The sequence below is a fragment of the Cibotium barometz genome, chromosome 4 (assembly GCF_041138505.1).
Source record: "Cibotium barometz isolate CiBa-2024 chromosome 4, ASM4113850v1, whole genome shotgun sequence".
In the NCBI taxonomy this organism is placed as follows: domain Eukaryota; kingdom Viridiplantae; phylum Streptophyta; class Polypodiopsida; order Cyatheales; family Cibotiaceae; genus Cibotium; species Cibotium barometz.
The window spans coordinates 41,531,767-41,555,837 of record NC_141049.1 but is presented as its reverse complement, the minus strand read 5'-3'; the positions used below and the strand labels follow the sequence as shown (position 1 = coordinate 41,555,837).

At 41.0% G+C, this 24,071-nt stretch overlaps 1 protein-coding gene across 1 annotated transcript; it reads left to right on the top strand.

Moving 5' to 3' along the window:
- Nucleotides 1-3,887: 3,887 nt before the first annotated feature.
- Nucleotides 3,888-9,019, top strand: LOC147639271 (tryptophan aminotransferase-related protein 3-like). Its single transcript, XM_086789158.1, has 6 exons — nt 3,888-4,481; nt 6,924-7,212; nt 7,404-7,690; nt 7,775-8,112; nt 8,327-8,524; nt 8,624-9,019. Exons 1-5 carry the CDS (start codon nt 4,117-4,119, stop codon nt 8,518-8,520), a joined length of 1,473 nt encoding a protein of 490 aa, XP_086645284.1. The 5' UTR covers nt 3,888-4,116; the 3' UTR covers nt 8,521-8,524; nt 8,624-9,019.
- The last annotated feature ends 15,052 nt before the right edge of the window (nt 9,020-24,071 follow it).

Genomic DNA, 24,071 nt, shown 5'->3' with positions numbered 1-24,071 from the left:
TTCACGAAATTTCCAATTCTGCCCGACAATTCTCAAATCCAATGAAAACTTACAATTTTAATGGATTTTTCTATTTTTTTGGGTCAAAAATATATATTTTTAAAGGAATTTGAATGGTCACGGCACCTGAATGGACACATCACATGCCAAACACCAATCCTACATTTTCTTGAAATTTAAAATAACCTTTGTCTAATTTTCCACTAATTTCTAGGAATTTTTTGAAATTTTTAATTTACCCCGAACGCATTTAGAATACGAACGGTCAAAAAATTTCGGAATTCCAACGGTTTTCTCAAGCCAAAAGTTTCGGGAAAATGAAAAGACAAAAAAAAACGGAGTGTGAAAGGTCAAAAGTTTCTGGAATACGGAAGGTCAAAAGTTTTTTCGGAATTCGGAAAGCCAAAAGGTTTCCTAGGAATGCGGAAAGTCAAGAGTTCTCAAGAAAATAAATTCCAGAAATTTTTAGAGAAATTTTTTTTCTCAAAATTCAGATTTTCCTCTCTTTTTTGGGCTTTTTTCCATGAAAAGCTTTCAAAAGGTTTTCTTTTTTAGTAAAAAAAACTCATTTTTTAAAAAATAAAATAAAAACAAATATTTAAAAGCTTGTTTAAAGCTTATGAAATTTTTTTGGGGGGGGGGGGGGACGTTTTTCCGCCAGCAGCTCTCCACCCCCTCCCTCCCGCCTGTGCGCAGAAAACCCAAGAGAGAGAGATCTCTCTTCCCTCTCCTCTCTCCTTCATACCATTTCATGGCTCCTCTCCACCCCCTCCTTCTCTATTAGAGAGGAGGCTGATTAGGCATTAATTAATTTTTTTAAATTAAACTAATCCTAATCATAATTAAACATTAATTATGATTAATATTTAAAAAATCCCTTTTAAGAGAAATTTACACGGGGAAGAGGAAAAAAGAAGGAAAAATCAGAATTGAGAGGCGGAGAGGGTCCCACACACACGGGAGAGCATTTCATGCATCAACATGCTGTCCCCTACTGCATTTCAGTAGAAAATTGACAGAAATTCAATCGCATACCCGCGGAAAAACCTGCAAAAATGTATAAAAAATACATTTTTAACCATAAAAATGCTCAAAAATTTTCTAAAAAATTAGCAAAAATTTCCTAAAAATTTTAGAAATTTAGGGAATCCATTCTACCAAAATATTCATAATAAAATATGTGGTATTTTTGTAAAAATTTCCATTAATGCTTATTTTAAACCCTAAAAAATAGCATTAAACTCACGAAATTTCCCCGCAACGTCGATTCATCCATTGAATAGTAGTAACACGCATTCCAATTGCCATATCGACGATCCACGTGCAAATCATAAACACAAATCAACAAAATAACATTTTTATTAGTAAATATTAAAATTTACTTCAAAAAAATCAACAACAATTAACTAGAGATTGCTCTGATACCACTGTTAAAACCCTAAGATCTCTCTAGATAATTGTTATGCATAAACATGCATAAATCAGGCATAAACTCATCCACCCAACCACCCCCAAGCCCAAGGGATGCACACATGAATTATAAATGAAATACATCATACCTCTATCTTGATGTCCCATACTATTAAGAGGTATAACTCCAATCCAATAGCATGTAGCTATAAATGAAATACATCATACCTCTACCTTGATGTCCCATAAAAAAGAATAAAAGAAAGGCATGACAAATAAGAGCCTTTTTGGAAACTTCTTTGAACCATTTCGTGGGCATTTGCTTAATATTACCTACCATATAGACAAGTGATGGCCCCTACACCCTCTTTATGGGAATTTTGGAATAAGTCGATGGAGACTCTCCGTATGATACATGTTGCAACTTCCACCCATAATGGAGAAATGCTCTTTTTTTGGGATGTTGCAAGAGGTTCATTTTCATTACATCTCAAGCCTTATGGAGTGTGTGTGTCTTGCGAGGCACGCGGGGGGGGGGGGGGGGGGGGGGTAGCAGTGGGATTTGCATGCCTTCTAGCTTCTTGATTTCTGGAGTTGGAGATTTAGTGCTAGGCTAACTCCCCACATACCTTCAAGCTTCCCAATTTCTAGAGTTGGAAATCAAGTGCTAGGCTAACCCCCCCACCCTTGGAGAAAGGCTCTTAAGTCCTAGCTTTTCTTAGAATTAACAAGGGTATTGCCTTATAATAAATAAAATGCAATTGGGACTCACACAGACCCCCTTGCTAGTTCACCCTTAGAGTATGTTTTCATTCCCCATATGGTTTGAAATTGGATGTAAGTATATATTGAGCTTAGACAAAATCTTTTTAAAAACATTTCATTCACACATGAGTGTATTTGAAGGAGGGTTATGGTGCAATGAAAATCTTGGACAAATTTTATGAGCTTGTGGTGTGATTTAATGGCAACATGAATGAGATTTTCACCACCATGGGGCTGCTCACATAAATGAAGGGGTGGTGGGCTACCCACCTGCCAGTTCACGCTACCTAGTTTAAAAAGCAAACAAGAAGTGAAAGATGTGCACCCCATAGCCTATTTGCTAGTTACATGTAACACCATCCCTTTTTTTAAACATATAACACAATCCCTTTTTTGATTAAGGTAGACCACTTTTTTTAGTGTAGGAAGCTAGGTTCCAGTTTTTTTTTAAATTTAGGAAAAAGCTAGGAGTTACATAAATTAAGCGCGGGGGTATTGAACCTACATGCCAACTTTCGAAGCTAGAGCCCTAGCGCTAGGCTAACACCCCTATCACTAGAGAAAAGTGCATTGCCATGTAATAAATAAAATGATATTGTGACTCACATGGACTCACCCTCCTTAAGGCATGTTTTCTCCCCCCTTATGGTTTGAAATTGGATGTAAGTATATGTTGAGCTTAGATGAAGAGCTTTGGAAAATATTTATTTCACATGAGTGTATTTGAAGGAGGGTTGACGGGAAATTGGAAGGTGTAATGAAGGCCTTGGATTTTAAAGCTTTGTGGTGTGATTTAATAGCACCATGAATGAGATTTTTACCACCATGGGGCAAGCGGGTGTGTAGTTGGCTGCCCACTTGCTAGTTCAAGCTATCTTAGTTAAAAAAGTGAACAAGCCTCCGCTCATGTTCCTCCAACGAAAGATGTACACCCTTCCCCTCCCCCCGCATGGCTAGTTACATGTAACACTAGCCAATTTGTGATGAATGCCAAGCCACTTTTGTCAGGGTAGTAAGCTGGGGTCCAATAGGATTTTTGAAAAAAATGGGATCCAATGCTCGAAAGAATAGATATTCTAGCGTATTTTTGCTAGCCAAAATTAAGAAAACCGACTGAGATTTTAAGTAGCCCTTTTTTTAAGGATTGATTTTTCATATATTTTAGTTATACAACCGACATATAGTAGAGATTTCGGAATCAAAAGCCGGATATATTTAAGAGTTGTCCTTATTTTAATTGGTTGAAAACTATGAGTTGTCCTTATTTTAATTGGTTGAAAACTATGTTTTTTTCGAGCACTGATGGGGAGCTATGTAAAATAAACAGCAAGCAACAGGCGCTGCAAGTAGCCTTTATGAATATGCCAAGCTTAGAAGCTGGGAGATGGCTAGAAGTCCCTTTTAATTATTTTTTTAAAATTGAAATGGTTTGAAACAGGTTGCATGCTATCCTTGACAATTCCCTGATTATAGATCCCACGTGAACTAAGGTCCTGTTGGTTGAAATTCTTGGTGGTTGACCAGTGGCTAGGCAAGATGAATGCGAGAACATGCTCTATGCTTTGCTATCCTAGCACATCAACTAGGTTGCAATTTGCCATTCCGTTGTGATCCATAGCCCGCATGGAAACATGCCCTTAGATAATTCTTTGTAGGCAAGGTAAAAAAAAAAGAAAATTGAAAGGAGAGGCTGAGAAAACGATTGGAATTAAATAGTAAGTACGTAAAATGCTATCGGCAATACATGCAGATGATTCCTGTAGGTTGGCACAGCCATTGTAACCCTAAAATTCAGAATCCTATCCTGCGCAAAACCCTAGTTCTTGGGCCTAGTGATCTAAAGCCTAATCTGCAGAGCTCTAGCCTCCACAGGCTCCAAATGACATCATCTGTAAAACCCTAGAGCTCCAAACTTTTGCAGAGAAAACCCTAGCCTCAAATATGACGCAGAGTCAAAGCTGTTCTTCCTCACCATCGCCTAACAGGTTCACCCCTTTGCTGGGGGCCTCTCTGGCTCTCAACCTCTCTGTGTTCGTCTTCTGGGCTAGCGGGGTCTACTACAGTAGCAACAACACGGCAGCAGGAACAGAGTCCGCCATTTCCATAGCCGAGGGAAAAGGGGCATGGACACGGGCTGCTTCTAAGGAAGCTCAGCTGGCAGCCTCTTTCAACTGCTCCGGCCATGGATCTGTATATGCAGAGATGCTCCTCCACAGCAAAAATGGGGTCTCCTGCGAGTGCGAGGAGTGCTTCACTGGCTCATCTTGCCAACATGTCATCACTGATTGCAAGGCGAATGTGGACGGGTATGGTGAAGATTTGCTTTTTGCTTTTGGCTTTGTTGGCATTTGTTTCTTGCTGTGCTAGCTTCTTCTGTGTTTAAAAAAAAAAAAAAAACTTTTCCCAAACAAACTCAATATAGAATCTCTCCTCAGAGCTAATGAGGTGAGAGCCCAAGTGGTGAACGTGTTTGCCTGGGTTCAAAACCCTGCAAAGTGGCTTACTAGGGGGTCCTGGGTTCTATAAACCCTGCAAAGTCCTGTAGGCGGCATCACCTACGGGCGGTTAAAAAGCGCCTACGGCTGGTGAGAAATTGTAACTATGGTAGGCTCTTGGGCCCTTGAGGCTAGTAAGAAAAAAAAGGAATCGTTCTGCAAAATAGGCTCTTGATCTTGCCCTCTATCTAGTTTGTACAATTGGAAGCATTTTGAGTGGTGAATCTCTTTTTTTTTTTTGTTTTTTTTTTGTTTTGGTTTAGTGAGCCAACTGCTACCCCTACCTTAAAGCTTGCGTCTAAGCAATGCTGGGAGTGGCTACAGTGACTACATCAACATCCTACCGAGCGTGTCCTAGACGGCCATCCTGCAGGAGATGACCACCTCAACATTCTAGCCAACGTACACATGAGATGACAACCTCAACATTCTAGCCAGCATGTCCCAGATGGCCACCCCCCATGAGATTACACATCCGCACAAGCGCAGAAGGACCACTGATTCTGGTGGAGATCCCATGTCTTGCCACTGGCTGCTTTTTTCTCAGAAGGCTGGGCCTGGGGAAGGTGTGAAGCCCTTCATGGATTAGGGGAAGGGGCCGGGGAACCCTTTCCCAGGAGAATAATAGGGCAACCGGTGGAGCCGGGAGCCCTTTTGCTCTTGGGAAAGGATTCCCCAGGCCCCTTCCTGACCATCATGGTTAAGGGGAGGGTAGATGATAGTGTTGGAAAAGGATTTGCTCAATGTTTCACCCTCGTCTTGTTACTGCAGTTGACGGATGTGCTCTATTTTGTAAGGCCCCCTCTATGAGGAGTCATCGTCATGTTGAGCACCGAGGGTAGATGATAGTGTTGGAAAAGGATTTGCTCAATGCTTCACCCTCGTCTTGTTACTGCAGTTGACGGATGTGCTCTATTTTGTAAGGCCCCCTCTATGAGGAGTCATCGTCGTGTTGAGCACCGAGGCACTTGGCAGTTCCGAGTTTAGACACTAGATGGTGGCCAAATGTGGCCTCACAACTTATGTAGACTTGGCACTCTCCCAAGTAGGATGCAGGTTCGTGCAGGCTATGTGACGATATTAGTGAGTGTTGGACATCAAACTGAGGATACACTATTCTCGGGTTGCGAGGGCCCTTTTTTTTCAATTGGCCTTAAGCCCAAGATCCTCCCACCCATAGGCACTTGTTAATCCAGCAGTAGGCGATGCCACTGAGGAAGCACCATGTAGAGTTTTGAACTTAGGACCTTCTGGTCCCAGACAAACACCTCTACCACTTGAGCTATCACCTCATTGGTGCGAGGCCCGTTGTAGGGTCCAGACGGTCTCGGATGGTGGAGTTGCGCAAACTCCTTACCGGACTTTGTTGTAGTCTAATATGGTTCTAGTCGGATAATATGGTCTTTTGGGCATTTTGGACCAAGTTGTGGGTTGGCCGACGTGGCCAGCCTCTGTCCATGCCGACCCTGCGATCAGTGCCGCAGGATCATATTCCCAGATTGCTGTGATGTAAAGATCTAGAGAAAATTCTGGTTTTTCTTGCAGGCGGGTTTGACGGCTGAGATTCCTGCTGTGCCGACCCTCAACCATGATGGCCAAAATATCCCTTGCACGTGGGATAATTCAAGGGCGGTCATACAATACCGACTAACCCCCAACATGCACGAAAAATATGTCCAACAACGACGAACTGCCCTGATTCCTTGTTTGACAAAAAAATGTATATTAAAAGAGCTGAGATGTCCGCATTGAGGGCAGCCTCAATGTGTGTGGTGGGTTAGACAAGAAGTTGGTTTTTGAAGCTAGCTTTTATGCTCAACACCAACCCATCCACTTGATGCTAAGAATCTGATGATGGGTGGGTAAGGTTAGGGGTGTTGTTTTCCATCCACTTGGATTTTGAATGAGCAAGATATTAATGGGCCTATCCTTTAACAGAGCACACTGCATTTAGAATTGTTTTCCCCACATACCTGCACAGGCTGCATGTTCATGCTATGTGTGCATACCATGCCTCGTGCCTTATCCGTGTTTTTTTTTCTTGATAAGAGCTGGAGGCTTCACAAAAAGTTATGACAACATTTTGTCCCAAAGCTGAGAAACCTATTCAACTTTAAGGCACTCATAATTGATTCCAACATCTCATGCAAGATTCGCGACCATAGGATGCAGTTGCATGCAGCTTTTTGCTGTGAAGTATTGCCATCAACTGCTGTCTTGGTGCATCCTCATGATTGTCTTCTTTTGATGCAGTGGAGATCCATTGATCTTTCAACCTTACTGGAGGCAAAACCTTGAAGCTAGTGCCGTCCTTATCCCTGGATGGTACCGAATGGGTTATGAGTTTTTCCAACCCTTGATCCCGGCATTGGAGAATGAAATCCGAACCTTGCATAAATTGGTCGGCAATGCTGTTACCGAGGGACGATACATACTAATTGGAACAGGTGAAACACAACTTATGATGGCCGCATACTCAACCTTTTCTAGGGAAGCACAAGGACTCCCTGTCAACGTGATTATATCCCCTCCATACTATGAAGTGAGTTGAAAGCCTGTCATTAGCACTCTATCAACAGCTCTAGCTTGTAGAGGACTTCAAAAGCTTGATTTTTTTTGCCTACTGGGATTATTTGATGAATGCAGTTACTTATTACTATGGTAGAACTTGTTTTGTGACATAGGCTTACGAACTACAAGTAAAGATGGTGAAAAACTTGTTTTGTGACATAGGCTTACGAACTACAAGTAAAGATGGTGAAACTGGGCAATGTCATATGGGGAAAGCCATCTCCAGATGTAGAGAGCCATGCGAATGGGGTTCCTCTAGAGATAGTTATATCACCTAATAATCCAGATGGGTCCTTGCGAACTAGTGCTCTTAAGGACCCCAGGACACAGACAATCTATGACCTTGCCTATTATTGGCCTCACTACACCCCAATAACGGGGCCGTTAGATCACGACTTTATGTTGTTCACACTGTCAAAGGTTACCGGCCATGCAGGAAGCCGAATCGGGTATGTATACCTTAGCTGATTGATATGATGTACTGCAGCCCGTGGTAAAATCTTCTACCCTTGTACTCATGCCACCATTTTCAGGTGGGCGATAATAAAGGATTTTGCTTTATATGAGAAGATGTTGCTGTCAGTAAGATTAAGTTCTGTGGGAGTATCACATGAATCTCAACTGAGGGCAGCACAATTGTTGTGGACGGTGAGGGAGGGCTATGCCAAATCAGGAAATCAGGCAGCATCAAAAAGATTGCCAATGGAGTATGCTGCACAGCAACTCCTTTTCCACTACGGCCATACAAAGCTTAGAAACAGATGGGATAGAATGATTCAACTGTTTCAAGGTTCTGATCGGTTCTTTATTGATCAAGATTTTGAGCCAATGTACTGCAACTTCTTCAAAGAAACTGTTCAGCCAGGGCCAGGTTTGTTGTGGTTCTAGGTTATGAGCTTGTTTCTTGAATCTTTTGTTTAGTGCCAGGCATGTGTGCATGCACATGTACTTACATGTCAACCATACATGTTACCTGAACATGAATATGCATGCATGCACATGCACATGTACGTGCATATATGTAGCATGCATCTCTCTTATGGACAATCATTATAAAACATGTTGTGTGCTTCATTTGCACCCAGCATTTGCGTGGATTCGTTGTGAAAGAGAAGAGGATGAATCCTGTGTATCCCTTTTTGAGGAGGCTGGTATCTTTGGCCGTGGTGGTGCGAGGTGTGGTATGACGGATCGGTATGTGAGGCTGGCAATGATGAGTGCTGACTTTGCATTTGAAAATCTGCTCAATCGTGTTGAAGCTCTGGTCTCCAAACAGTAATAGGGTACGGTTTTTTCCACTATGATATTTTACATCTGCATATACTGCATGCCTAGAGATCCATGATTGTAGGTGCCTCTTATTTTCCAACATGTTTTGACAGGGTACTACACTCCAAAAGGTGCATGTGCACATCTGCAACAACCGTCTATTTTACTCAATTGGATGTAAGGATTACAGAAGACGAGCATGTCGTCAAAAAAGTACCATTAGTTGAAAAACATTATCATCTCTAAAAACATTATCATCTCTCTCTCATTGATTAAGGGGTGCTGTGCATGCTTCAAAGCAGTCCTCATGTACACAAAGCTCTTTCCTTTGTAGATACTTGTGATGAAGTATGCTGTGTTGTGTTAGTTATTATAAATTTATTGTGGTGTCACTTGAGCATAAACACCACAAGGATACATTTTGTGAGTGTTCTGTATTTGCTCTACTTTCATTCCAGTTATTTATTATTAATGTGATAATTTGGAGTGCCTTGGCAAGGTCTTGGATATGAAAGCTGTGGTTCAATGTCAATAGTTGTCATGGTAATCCAATGCTTTATGTGACAAATCTACAAGAAAACTTGTTGCTATGAATTGGATGTTTATGAGATAGATTCTAGCAATAAGGTCAGGCTAGTTAATAACTTTAGGATGTGAAGTTCTGTTCAAAGTGTCCATTACATAGGTTTTTGTCCTTGATTTCTTGAAAGAATCCTATTATTTCTTTGAGCTTTGGCATCATCCAATATAGACTAAAGAAGTTGAGAAGTACAAACCATCATTTGCATCTTTAGAGGCCTTCAGAGCATCAAATGGGTACCTTTGTCTATGGTTGTGAACACAAAGCAAGGGGGCATGCCATCTTGAGTTTTCTGTGGTTCATGAATTATGAATTAATGTAAATCAAACAGAGTAGATTGATTGATTTATTTAAATGCAAGGATTGATAATTGATCCCACCCCTTAGGGGATAGTGTCAGAATATGCAACGGAAAGAGCAAGTAGAATGCAGAAAATAGACAGCACAAGAAACACAGAGAGATAGGTGTGTAAGCTCTTCTCTATACACAAGATCCCGTAGAAAACTGAATGAGGAAGTGGTGGGGGCATGGGGCCTATTTTATATGCCCCATGTGAGTAGTCGGCCAGCTGTAAAAGCTCTCCACGACTGCATACATTAGTCGGCCAGCAATAAAAATGTCCAGGACTGCATACATCCAGTCGGCCAGCAATACAGAAGCCCACGATTGATGTCTGGGCAGTCGGCCAACCATAGGATTGCAGATGGGACAGTCGGCCAGCCACTAAGTGCTCCTGCCAACCTCTGGCATCCCTCCACACCATTGGAAAAAACGGGAAAAATACGGGGAGTGAGGAAAAATGATAAAACACCTTATACAGGGTGGGCACACCCACAACAGAGGCCCTGGTGTATAAATATAGATAGGAGATGACTTCTAACACCCCCTCTCAGTTCCTGGCTGTGAAACCAACCCAAGGGAGCTGGAGTGCCGCCTGAGCGTAGCCTGAGGTCGAGACTTCGTGAAGAGGTCCGCCGCATTGTCCTTCGTCGAACAATAAAGTAGCAAGATGTCACCAGCCAAGATCTTCTCACGTACAAAATGATCATGCAGGTCACCATTAAGAAACGCAGTTTTTACATCCATTTGATACACGGGCCACCTCTGAGAAGAAGCAAGGGCAAGAACGGTCCAATCGTGGACATCGCTGTCGGTGCAAAGGTATCCTCGTAGTCGATGCCTGGCCGCTGAGCATAACCTTTAGCCACCACAAGTCTGGCCTTGTGTTTGTCCACCGACCCATCAGACGCATATTTGGTCTTAAAGAACCATTTGACACCAATGACTGACTGCTTTGACAGCCTCGGTACCAACTCCCAAGTGTGGTTCTTCTCGATGGCATCAAGTTCCACCTGCATGGCTTTCCTCCAAGTATCCTGTGAAAGGGCTTCCTTTACGGAAGTGGGCTCTTTGTCCCGCATGATACGAGACATCAAAGCATAGTTCACCTGAAGAAGCTCCGTTGTGTTGCTTTTATCTCGGACTCTATGTGATCTTCGAGGGCCGTCCTCTGTGGTCCACTCGGAGGGTAGCCCTGTGACACCTGACTCCCGAAGGGTGTCTAACAACCACCTAGGTACTCGAACAGATCGTGGAGCCTCCTGTGTGGTCGTGGGGGCTCTACTCCAGCTGTGGGCTCAACCTCCTGTGATGACTGAGGTTGATCAACTGGAATGATGGTCTGGGAATCATCATCAGACTCCTCTGGATCTCCAAGAAGTGGCGGCTCCTCAACAGTGGATACTGGAACATGCTCGTCAAAGACCACATCCCGGCTGACAACAATCTCGTTCCTGTCTGGATCATACAATCTATATCCCTTGGAAAGAGAGTTATACCCCACAAATATAAGCTTGCGGGACTTGGAGTCAAGCTTCCCCCTCTGCTTCTTCGGAATATGTACATACGCGTCACTCCCAAAGACACGGAAGTGCGAGACATCAGGTTTCCTGCCAAAGTATGCCTCAAATGGAGTCATATGGGGTACTGAAGTCGTCGGAGATCGGTTGAGGGTATGGACAGCCGTTGCCACAGCCTCTCCCGAAAGTGGACGAGGAAGATCATGATGCTCCAACATGGTCCTCGCCATCTCCACCACAGTCCTGTTCTTTCTTGTGTTCAACAACTCCATTCTCCGAAGGCGATCTTGTATTGGCCGGTTCCCTTTTGATGCCATGATCTGCACAAAATCTAAGAAATATAGTCGAGGAGAATTCACCTCCTTTATCAGCCCTGAGAGTCTTGACCTGAAATCCAGACTCTTTCTCCACCATCACGTGCCAATCCTTGAACCGAGCAAAAGCTTGGTCCTTTTGAGAAAGAAAGTAGACCCACGTGAATCTGGTACAATCATCAAGCAGCATAAAGTAGAGAGATCCTCCCAAAGATGGTGTCTACTGAGGTCCACACTAGTCAGTGTGAATCAACTCCAATGGTTTGGAAGCCCGCCTGGAAGCGTGCTTCGGAAAGGATTCCCTGTGCTACTTACCACGTATGCAAGAACTGCAGCGCCCTTGCCTACTACCAACATCTGGCAAGCCAACCACATCTGGTCTCGGAAAGCTCGCCTCAATGCATCCACATTTAAGTGGCCAAAACAAAAGTGCCACAAATCGCCGATCTGAGAACGTGTCAATGAGGAGAGTGCAGAGAGCTTGTAGAGACCATTCTCCACGCCGCCTTCCCAAACAACCTGGCCAGTCTCATGGTCCCGTAGAGCAACTGAATGCTCCTCAAATTCCACCCGAAAGCTAGTCTTGCATACTTCATGCACTGACAGAAGATGAAAACCCAGAGCAGGGACATAAAGAACACAGGAAGCATGCTTGCCTCCCTTGCCGTCGGGAATAATCTCCATCCGGCCCTCACTATGTATCGGAATAGTGGAGTTGTCGCCAATAAAGATGCGACCTGACTGCCGTTTTAGATCCAAAAAGAAGTCACGGGATGGAGTCATGTGCTTGGAAGCACCACTGTCAAGAATCCATTCCCAGGTATCCTTCGTGGTGAAGCCAACTGCCTCCTCACTCGAAGATGATGAAGCGTCGGAGTCCACCATCTCTAAGTGCACAAATGCCGGAGTCTTTGCAGCTGAGGCTGAGGAATCAGCACTCTTCCCTGTCCGCTTAGGGCACTTCCTCCAATAGTGGCCTTTCTCGCCACAATCATTACAAGATCTTTCGGCCTTCAGCTTCTCTCGTTCTGAATCAGGCTTCTTCTCAGAAAACTTCTCCGGTGAAGCCTTCCCTTTGCCCTTGTTGTTATTCCGGCCTTTCGTCCGTTGGCCAGTTAAGGCCTCCGAACCTCCGCTGTGAGGAGGGTTCGTGAAATGTTCCTCCTGGTCCAAGACCATTGGCACAAGCTCCTCCCAGGTAATGGTGCTGAGCCTGCCACTCGTAATCAATGAAGAATAGAAAGCAGAATACTGAGCAGGCAAGTGGGACAGCAAAGTGATGGCCATGTCTTCAGATGATATCTCTTTCCCAGCTTGTAGGACTTCATGTTGTTGAAGGGCTTGCAGCTTGTTATTACTGTGTTCCCGCATCGTCGAGAACTTTGCAGGGTTCATAACCCGCATCTGCACTTCCAAGGAGATCCGTTTCATGGGTGATACCCTGTTATACAAAGAAGCCAAGTGCTCCCATATGCCTCTCGCCAGCGTCATGTGCTTTACATGATTGATCACTTGTGGTGTGCGGTTGAGGAAAATAAATGACCGGACCCTGGCGTTGACACGATCCCACATGTGTGCCTGTGCCTCTCGGTCCTTCCTCGTCCGTCGACAGTAACTCCCCTTCCTCTGCTTCCGGCCGTGGAACCCCGATGATGATGAAATCAGCAAGGTCATATGACTCCAACACAGACTCCATCATGACCTTCCAGATGCCGTAATTGGACCCGTCCAAGTGACGATCCACTCGGAACGTGGGGAGAGTCGGAATCTTCACGTGCTTCTCAGCCATCTCTAGTAAATCTGTCATTGCAGGGAGTAAACTGAAAGGGTGGGTGGGCGGGAAAAAAAATCTGTAAAACTTGCAAGTGGTTGTCCAGCACTTTAGCCTGCCTTCCTCTTGCACCTTCTCTTCCCAAACAGTCCAAAACAGTCCACCAATCAGCAACCTAACGCTTCCCCTCTTGCTCAGAAAAACTCCCAAGATCTATCACGAGCCTAGGGATCTGATACCATGTCAGAATATGCAGCGGAAATGATAATCAAACTTGGGTAGACAAGAGCAAGTAGAATGTAGAAAATAGACAGCACAAGAAACACAGAGAGATAGGTGTGTAAACTCTTCTCTATACACAAGATCCCGCAGAAACCTGAATGAGGAAGTGGTGGGGGCATGGGGCCTATTTATATGCCCCATGTGAGCAGTCGGCCAGCTGTAAAAGCTCTCCACGACTGCATACATCAGTCAGCCAGCAATAAAAATGTCCAGGACTGCATACATCCAGTCAACCAGCAATACAGAAGCCCACGACTGATGTTTGGGCAGTTGGCTAGCCACCACAGGACTGCAGATGGGACAGTCGGCCAGCCACTAAGTGCTCTTGCCAACCTCTGGCATCCCTCCACACCACTGGAAAAAATGGAAAAAATACGGGGAGTGAGGAAAAATGATAAAAACACCTTATACAGGGTGGGCACACCCACAACAGAGGCCTTGGTCTATAAATATAGACAGGAGATGACTTCTAACAGATAGGAGGGGCACGGGTGAGTCCATTGGGGATTAAACTTGGCACTTGAGTGATAGAGCTTGAACACCATCACTGAGCTACTCCCTCGTCCCTTGAGTAGAGTTAAATTGGGTCGTTTTCAGTTATAGCGTGGGGTCGTTTTCTTTATCAAATGTTTGATCGGGAATGGTGGGGAATCTTTTTCCTCGCAATAAAATGGGTCATGTGAAAGAGATGTGCTCAATGTTTCAAGCCTAGATTGATCAATCTACCTCAAAACCAGTCACATATATATGCACACATACATGCGCGTGCACACGTATATGCATGCATGCATACATATGTATCATTTTCTTGGAAGAAAATTATTTTCCAAGATCAAGTCTTTGAAAACTCTCAATACAACTCTTATGCCACATCAACCAACTCAAGTATTTTGCCTTCGTCGTTTTGATCATATTAGAATCTCTTAAAAGTTTTAAGAAAAGAAGATATGATTTGTATGGACAGAATTCCACCTCCCACATATTTGTGAAACTTTCTACAAGAATGGAGGATCATGACCATATTTGTGAAACTTTCTTGAGGTGTATAAGGACATATGTGTCCTTATATAGCTAGGATAATTTGATCCACAACTTCTAGCCATGCAATAACAATAATGAGTTGTTTTCCTATTACTTGAGTGTGATATTCTTTTGATGTTATAAAGCTGTCCATTTACTAGTATACTCAACAAGAACTATTTTAAACATTAATGATGAAGTTAATTCCACCTCCATATTGTAGATGATTTAACACTCGAGTTTTGCTAAGGGTGATATTCTCAATAGGCCTCTATCCATTGATCCTTGATATTACATATATCAAACATTATAAACCATTTATTGAACTCTCTATGTTCATCAACGATTTTGAAATCTATGAAGGCAAGTGTGACAAGTGTTATTTGTTGTGAGCCTATTTCATAACAATAATCAATGGCCTAGCAATACGTGAATTGTGAGCCTGCAAGATGTGAGCCAACATGCATGAGCCCACAAGACATGAGCCAACATTCGTGAGCCCACAAGACATGAGCCAACATGCATGAGCCCATTGATGTGAGCCCACACAAGACGTGAGCCAACATGCGTGAGTCCACAAGATGTGAGCATACCAGGCATGACATAAGTCTAGCTCACTTCATTCAAAAAAGGTGCGAGTCTATTGGACATGAGCCCACAAAGCATGAGCCGTGAGCCAACAAACATGAACCAATTGATTTGAGCCCATAGATGTGATGTGAGCCTAGTTAATTTTTTAAAAAAAACTAATAAAGAAATTTCTAAATCCATTCAGACTTGCTTCAAGAAGCAAGGAGACCAATTCACCAGAGAGAAATCCGTTGATGTAAACTCTCGGTTCAGACTAATTATTGGAAATGATAATCCAGTAGTCGACAATAATGCATTAAACCAAGCTTCCTCAAACCCACATAGCCTTTGCCCATGCTAATGGTTTAGGGAACTATACCCACTTGAAATGGCCAGTTATGAGGTCTTGAGGACACACCTTTATCATGGGAGTTATCACCCAAGGATTCTCACCCAGTTGAGTTAGATGTACCCTCATTACTCAAATCTACAACCTCAAGCAAGAGGAAGGTGAGACCATGTGGGACTACATTCCTAGAACCAACTATCTCCATATGAGATGTAGTCCGAGAGAAATATTGGATGACAGGGGAAACTAGACTTAGTCACAGTCACGGGAGCTAGTTTTGTAAAACACTCCAATTTAGCATTGAGGGAGAGTGTTGAAAGATGACTTTATCTCACAATGCCGAATTGTTGAGTTAGTGGCTTACATTTAGATCACCATCCCACACACATATATTGGTTTCCATCCCTCGGATAATAGGCCATCCCCACCCGAAAATTTAAATAGCTTTCAACACATAAAGAAATGAATAGAAATCATTGTCAATAGTCTATTCTTTTGTTGTTGCCACATCTTAAATGTGTTAATGTGGCTCCATCCCTAGGACTCCAATAAAAAGTTCAACTAGGGTTCATTAAGGTCCTTAGGTTCATTTAAAGTCATATGCATACATAAGGTGTCCCTCTATCTAGGAATCATAGATTTAGTATATTTCACATCAAGGACCGAGAAGCGTTATTCATGCCTATGTCTTGATTATTTTAAAGTCTACTCTCAAAGTTTTACTTTCAATTGGGGATTTGGTGAAATCATGCACTCTTAGAGATTCAAAAATCATAAGGCAAAGTCGACCATTTACTTTATAAACTTAATAGTTTTATAACATATATTTAAGAAAGAAATACAAGAAGCCAAGCACTTCATTAACCTTTCTAAGCCTAGTTCACATTTCTTAAGCAGGCTAGCTTATATGTGAGCATGACTTCTCAACTATTCAGAAATGAAAGTCAACTCACTCCTTTTGAATTAGTTACAAAAAGATGAACTACTCTTATTAATAATTCTAAATATAGGAATAATTGTAGTTATGTACTCCTACACACATAACTTAGGTTATATTGCCCTACTAGTGTTTACAAGTGTACCTTACTAGGGTAGGTTTCTGAACTAAAATTGCCATTTATTATTAGAATCATCAACTACTTATTCCAGATGAGTTTCACATGATTGTAAGATAAACCTAGCTAACTCTAAAATTATTTTCCATAACACTTCTAATATTATTGCCATGCTAGTTTTTTGCCTTAACCATCATACTAGCAATTCAAGATTCTAAGAATTTATCATTCAAGTTAGGATAAAAGTTAACTCTTAAATAAAGCAACCCCTAATTAAGTAATATTAGAGGCATGGTTAAACTAAACTCATCATTTGACTTCTTGTTTAAAACATAAGGGAACCCTATTGGTTATCACAAGACATAACCCTAGTGTACAAGTATTAAATTAATCAAGAGTGATAATCTTTCCTCTACTCATGGATTGATAGGTTAGCACATTAATAGTAAAAAAACACATAACCCTATTAATTTAATAAAAAAGACAATGATTTACTGATCAAATCAAACTTAACTAGATCAAAAGAAACAATTCTAACTAGAACATAGCAACCTTTGATCACATGTTTTAAGCCTAATTTCAACATAACACAACTCCTAAACCACATTTCACACCTTCCTCTCTCATTTACATATTACAAGTAAAGGGAGAACCATGCCTTGAGTTGTAGGTGAAGCTTGACTTGAGTTGAGAAGATGATGGCTATCGACAATCCCCAATTGATCACACCCACAAGTTTGAAAAGCTTCAAATTAATCCTTGATGAAGAAAACCTTACCCCCACCAATCTGGTAATTTAGAGGCACAAAAAAATATTTGGGTAAAATTAGGGAAGGGGGAAAATCTTTAGTTTTTGATAAAATTTTGGGCCTGATTAGGAACCTTTTAATTAAACAATTAAGGGGCTTTAATGTAAGGACATTTTAGCCTAGTATAAGAGTAAACCATTGGACAAGACCTGAGGCAAAGGACATTTTAACCTAGTATAAGAGTAAACCATTGGACAAGACTTGAGGCAAATCAAATGCTTGAGTAATGCACAACAGAAGGGGGAAATAAGGCTGCAATTTGCACTAAATTATGGTGTTTTTTGGAGCTTCAAAAAATGGCACAAAGCTCATGATAAACCTCCCTCTTTTCTTGGGCTTGATAGTCCATGGGTGGGCAACTAGTTGGGCAAGAAAGGCTTGCCCAACTAGTTGGGCAAGAAAGGCTTGCATAAGAGTGTATACAAGAGTCCCATCATAGCCTGCAAGAGGCTATGCATAAAAACATAATTTTAAGATTTAGAGAAGAAGCCACCATTTCCCAATTTCTTTCTTGTTTTTTTTTTGTTTTTCGAGTTAGAAGCGAGCGAGCTCATTCTGAGACTCGAACAAAGAAATGCTTTTGCCATTATTATTATTACTATTATTCTTTCTTGTCATACCTACTACTACTAGATGTTCCCTAGTCTAGCAATGAAGAGGTAGCTCCACTCTAGATAGAAAGTAGATGATGGCATAAGGGAACTTGCTTTCACACCATGGGCAAGGGTGGTGACAAATTTCACCTTCTAGCTAGGGTGCTAATTTTATTTTTTCTATATTTTCCCATTATTTTGATATTTTTCCAACCATAATGTCAAAACATTAGCACTATGGTTACCATTTCTCTTGTTTAATTTCCTCGAGGTTTGTTCCCACATTATTTCCATAAATAATTTTAGATTGTTTGTTAAGCTCATGAGGGTCATTGATTATTGGTCAAGTCCATCATGCAATGGGTACTTTGACAGGAAAGATAGCTTGGTGATAAAATATTTACACTGGCTATTTGAAATTATCACACATATGAACTATGCATATGAATTTAATAGTTTAAAAGGGGTCCAAAAAGAACTCCAAGACTATATTTAAGAGTTGTTGGATATCAACCAAGCATATCCACCAAGCTAGATCTTCTAGAAAAAATTTGCTAGATATCCACTAATCACACCCACTAATTTAACGGTCCTAGATATCAACAACTAAGCAAACCGACCAAGCTAGATCCGCATTAAAAAAAAAATCCACAAAGGTTTCAACCGTAAGCTTTAGCACACAAGAGAAATTCTAGATTTATACCAAGCCCATTCATGAAATCATACACTAGCCCCAATTAATTACACAAGAACAGACAATGAACTGATGAAGCCATGCCCACAAGTTTGAGTCCCTCTCCAGTGAACCTAGGTCACACAGAAGTAAGTTAATTCCTCATCGTTGTCCTATACCAGTTGTCTAACAAGGATTTGCATTACGGATTACTTAACTCACATCGCTTAGAGTTTATATTGCCAATGAAGTAGGCAGTCACCCTACAAATGAAGTAGGCAAGGTAAGGGTCACCCTACAAATTGAATTAGAAACTTTGTGAATTATTCACATTTAAATAGCACAGGATTAACTTTTTGTAACCTTTGGGCATAAGAATGGAGAGATTCAAAGTTTTCTCAAGTACCTAAAACCTTAGTGATTTAACATTGGCACCAAAAAAATGCAATCATTCAAATGACGAGCTCCATCCTTAGGTTAAATTTGTGGTTATTAGAGTTGGATATGGATTGCACGATTAAAATTTCCAATAATTAGAAGCAAGAGTTCGTAATGAACCAAAAAAAAAATTCAAGCAATTTGAAACCTTGTCTCCAACCTAGGGATTTGCATGGCCATTCTACATGATTTCAGCAGATTTCGAGCTTGAGTTTTACTTCCTAGCACTTCTCAAATCTACCAATATTATTACTATCCATGGCACCTTTGAAGCCTATGCAACATATTTTCTCAGAGGCTTAGTGGGAGGCAAGGTAGTGGTACCTACTGTGTTTTTGGCCTATCAACAATAGTGGCCTCTTCTCATGCCGCCTTGGTAGTGATCTAAAATTTTACAAGGCTGGATGGGGAGATATTGATCAATCTCTAATACTTGAGGAAAATTCACTTTAAAAATTGGAGGCATAGAGGCTTTATGCACATGTTGAGCCCTAACATCCCCAACCATTTTCACAACAACTACACCTACATATCCTCTTTACCACAACATCCCCAACCATTTGGAATAACAACTACATCTATAAATCCTCTTGTCCAACATCCCCAACCATTTGCCAACAATTACACCTACAAATCTTCATGTCCAACATCCCCAGGTAAATATTTGCTCCTTATGCATGCTGAAATGTAAGTTATTTTTAAAGGATTTTGAAAGGTAATTGGATTCATACATTAGGTAACCACATGTTTGGCTCAACCACTATCAAGGGCAAAGAAGACCTATATCACATTAAAATTTAAGACCCAAATCCTCAATCAAGGAAAAGAAGACCTATATCACATCAAAATTAAGAACCAATTCCTTAATCAATCAAATAGGGAAGATCATCAACTTCTAGCTCTCTTGTGGAGGAGCGAAGAACTAGGGCTCATAGTGCAAGAGTGTAGCACAAGGAAAAGAAGGTAAGCATGACATCCTTGCAAAAGAAGGAGCAGATGATCTAGTATCACAATCAAGTGGGTAAATGGCCAATGAGGAGACTGAAGAGGAGCATGCATCTAAGAGAGGAGGCTGATCTTGATGATGAACTTCTAGCAGTGGGAATAAGAACCTAGCCATTTCATGTTTCTAGTTTATGTTGAACCTCCAAACATTCAAGATGTTGGCAGATTAACCAATATAGATATTACGAATCAAGCATTAAACATAATTACATACAAACCGTCATTCAAGATTGAGTAATGCACAGTTTATTAAACATCACATTATGCACAAAATTGTAAAGAATTACACATAATTGTATATTGTCTTCTTATCTAGATCTCTAATGATAATTGTATTGATAATGACCATAATATAGCACAATACATAACCACATGAATTGAGGAACATAGCGTCACCTAAGCTACCCCTAAGCTAAGATAATACTAAGGGTAATTTCCTAAGCTATCACTTGGAAAGCTTGGTGGGTAGTCTTCCCCCCCCCCCCCCCCCCCCCCCCCCGAACAAAAGTTGAACCCACTTGAAGACAAGGATTATTTGGATGAAAACTAGAATCTTGATCATATCCAAGTCTAGATTTATCAGATGATTAAGATTTACATCTATTATTTAAGAAAAAGGGTAAACTTGCCTATAAGGATATATTTGAGAGAATAAATATGTGGAAACTTTTTGACGTACTTCTAGATTGTCGGATTCTATATAATGCACATCTTGCATTCTGGTATTTGGATTATTACATTGACCATATAGTTAGGTAATAGCACCACCACACCTTTGTGCAGACGAGTGCAAGAAGGAGCCCTAGCACAGTAAAAGCAAACACATGCCATGAATTGGAAGGGTTCCGAAGATCGCTGTGCTAGAGGTTGGACTTCCTTACTAAAATGAGTAATAATCATTTGCACTACATTCTAATTTGGTGGAATGGGCAATTCTTCAGCTCATAAGGTTTTCCACATCATGTTGAATGATGAATGTGGCACATTTCCACATCCCTCTCCCTAGCACATAAACATATGACTTCAACTCTTTGACCTACTCTTCTAGATTCTTTTCTTTAGCTTCCATAATTCCAATGTGCTCTATATGATTTTTCTTCAGATTTCTTATTTCTTCTCCATACTTATCAAGTTTTTCAACCATTGCCTTGAGCTCTTTAGATGATGCATTGAGTTATCAACTTTTTCAGTTGTTGCCTTGAGCTCTCTAGATGATGCCTTGAGTTATCAAGTTTTTCAACTATTGCCTTGAGCTCTCTAGATGATGAAGCTTTCTTTTTTAGTGAAGCAATTCTTTCTATATCTTTAATCTATTGCTCTTAAAATTAAATATTCTTTTTATCTAGTTCTTGATTAGATAGCTTTAAATCCACAACTCCATCTTTCAACATTACTTTATTATAATGGAAATTTTTAGCTTGCTCTTTATAAATAATAATTTCTCTTTGTGTTTTGGTAAGAAAGTCATGCTGCTCTAAGCTAACTTGTTTGCCCTCCTCTTGCTAGCTTGAATGTGCTCTTCTAATTGTTCTAATTCAAAGCCAGGGTTTTGTAGAATTGGATTTTTTCTGTGGTTTTGCTGATATAATATCAAACTCTCTTGTCCCTCCAGATCCACCTGCTTTAGATAAATCATTAGGCTGTTCAAGAGCAATCAGCATCTAGATTCAATCAAAGATTTGAATTGCTCAATATATCTAGCATGTAATTCTTCCATTAGTTGTATTATTTTGGCCTCATATGTATCAATATCATTCGTTTGTGAGCTTATAGACCTCTACATCTTCAGGTGCCTCCACACCACATCTATCCGGTTTTGTAGGATCCAGAGTCTAGCTTGATCAACTCTGACTATAGCCTCATGTTGTCCCATGGTAAGAAGATGATGATCTGGAACCTTCTGGAATTTCAGCTCAGAACTTGTAAACTTTTGTTGGAATTCCAAGATTTCTTCTTGGATCTCGACCAAAAAATCTCGACCAAAAAAGACCTAAGGTGTAGAGAAGTGCCAGAAAGTGTTAAAATCGCTTGGATCAAGCTGTAGGAGTCGGTAAAGCTCTAGGGGAAAAAAAAGATCCAAGGTGTATAAAAGTGTCAGAAAGTATTGAAAGCACCTGGATCAAGCAATAGAGCTGGTAAAGTTCTAGAGGAAATAAAGACCCAAGGTGCAGAGCAGTGCCAAAAAGTGTCGAAAGCACTTGAATCAAGCCGAAGAGTTGATAAAGTTGTAGAGAGATGTCTAAATCAACAAAGTAAACTGTTGATGTCTAGAAAAAAGAGGGAGGCCAAAAGGTAATCCCGAGGAAATATAGTGGAATCCAAAAGTAGTGCTCTGTCAAGAAAGGGGTAGATATTTGGAAGCAACAAGGGATAGCCAGCTGAAGCAGCTTCCAATGATCTGTGGGAGGATCTAGTTAACCATCACATTGGATCAATTCCTCTATTTAGTGCCAAATTATCGATAGCAATAGCTTTTGAGAAGGATTATGCTAGTGGAGAAGACCAATACATTTTGAGAAGTGGAGAAATTGGTGGAATCCCAATCCAGTAGCAATCCAATTAATGTAGTGCAATGCAGTTAAGTGGAACTAGTGTCGGCGGACTTTGACAAAGCAATCCCAGAGGTTATAGTAATACTCAAGATTAAGACAGTGTCTGGTGTCCTTGTGGATGGAGGGTCTAGTGTCAATGTGATGTTAGAAGAAATGGCCCAAAGTTTAGGGATCACAGAGTTGTAGGCGGCACCATTTACAATCAGGATGGTAGGTCAGCAAAGAGTTATGCATGTTGGCATTGTCCATATCAAGAGATTAATGTAGCTAATTGTAAATTTCTAGTATCTTTTATGATCATATGGATGAAGGAAAACTTTAGATCATACTCAATGTTGTTGGGTTGACCATGGCCTGTGACATGACAAGATTTGCCAAATATATCGGAATACCATCAATAGGGGATTACCATTCGCCGCGCAGAGGATGGTGATCCTTATTACCATCCTCATAGGAAAGAAAAAAGGTCAAAGTTTCAGTTCTCTCCAAAAGAAAAGTAGCTCTATCTGTCGATCCTCTCCAAGCAAAAGGACTTAATTGGCTGGAAGGAGCAGAGGACGATGAGAAAGAAAAAAACCTAAGGAATCCTTGTTTGATGCAGATGTTGACCGAATAGTGTTCAAATATGATCCGAATGTTATGTCACTGCAGTCAGTTATTAAAGTACCAATCCTAGATTGAGCACTGGCCAATCCAAGGGACATGGTTAAGTAGGCTCTCCAAGAAAAGAGAAAGCTAAGGTCTCAATCCTAGATTGGGCACTAGTAAATAATCTTGGGGACACAATTAAGTAGGCTCTCCAAGAAAAAGAGGAAGCTAAGATTCCAACAGAGGTTGATTAAAGCACTGATTTGCTGCAAAAGAAGAACATGATAAGGACATGCAAAAAAGTGGTTGAGTTCAAGAGGGTGAACTTTTTGAAATGAACTTGGGGGATGAATAGAACCCTCAGATGGGCTAGGTAAGTGCTAAACTCATAAATGAATGGAGGCAAACATTGCAAGAATTGCTATCCACATATAAGGATGTATTTTCATGGAGCTATACAGATATGAAGGGAATTGACCCTAGCTTTTATCAACACAAAATCAATCTCTAATTGGGTCTCATCAATTATCATAGACCCCAAGAGGAATGGGAAGTTGAGAGTGAAAATTGAATGTAGCACCATAGTTATAAATCAATTTCCACTACCTTTCACAAATTCCCTCCAGGATGCAATTGGTGGCCATGATATGTATTCATTCCTAGACGACTTCAGCGGTATAACCAGGTATGGATACCTCTTGAAAATAAAGAGAATACATCTTTCGTCACAAAATGGGGGGTCTTTGCTCCAATTATTATGACTTTCGAATTGAAGAGAATGCTCCGGTGACTTCCAAAGAATGGTTCAATAAAACTTTTATAATTATCTCACAACATTCATGAGGATATTTGTGGATGATTTCACTATGTCTGAGAAGTGCTTTGAGCATCTTCAATACTTAACACTGTTTTTGGAAAAGTGTCGAGAAACAATGTGCCTTTGTAGTGAGTAGAGAGGCATTACTTGGTCACATAATCTCAGAGGAAGGACTAGCAGTCGATCCTCAGAAGGTGATTAATATAGTGAGGCTTCAAGCTTTAAACATTAAAGAAATGGGTAGGTTCCTTGGGAAAATCAAGTGGCACACAAGGTTCCACTATT

Bases quoted from the DNA above. Each gene is read 5' to 3' on its own strand.
- LOC147639271 (XM_086789158.1), top strand. From the start codon at position 4,117: ATGACGCAGAGTCAAAGCTGTTCTTCCTCACCATCGCCTAACAGGTTC. The intron at 4,482-6,923 runs GTATGGTGAAGA...CTTTTGATGCAG, and splicing joins TGCAAGGCGAATGTGGACGG to TGGAGATCCATTGATCTTTC. The intron at 7,691-7,774 runs GTATGTATACCT...CACCATTTTCAG, and splicing joins CATGCAGGAAGCCGAATCGG to GTGGGCGATAATAAAGGATT.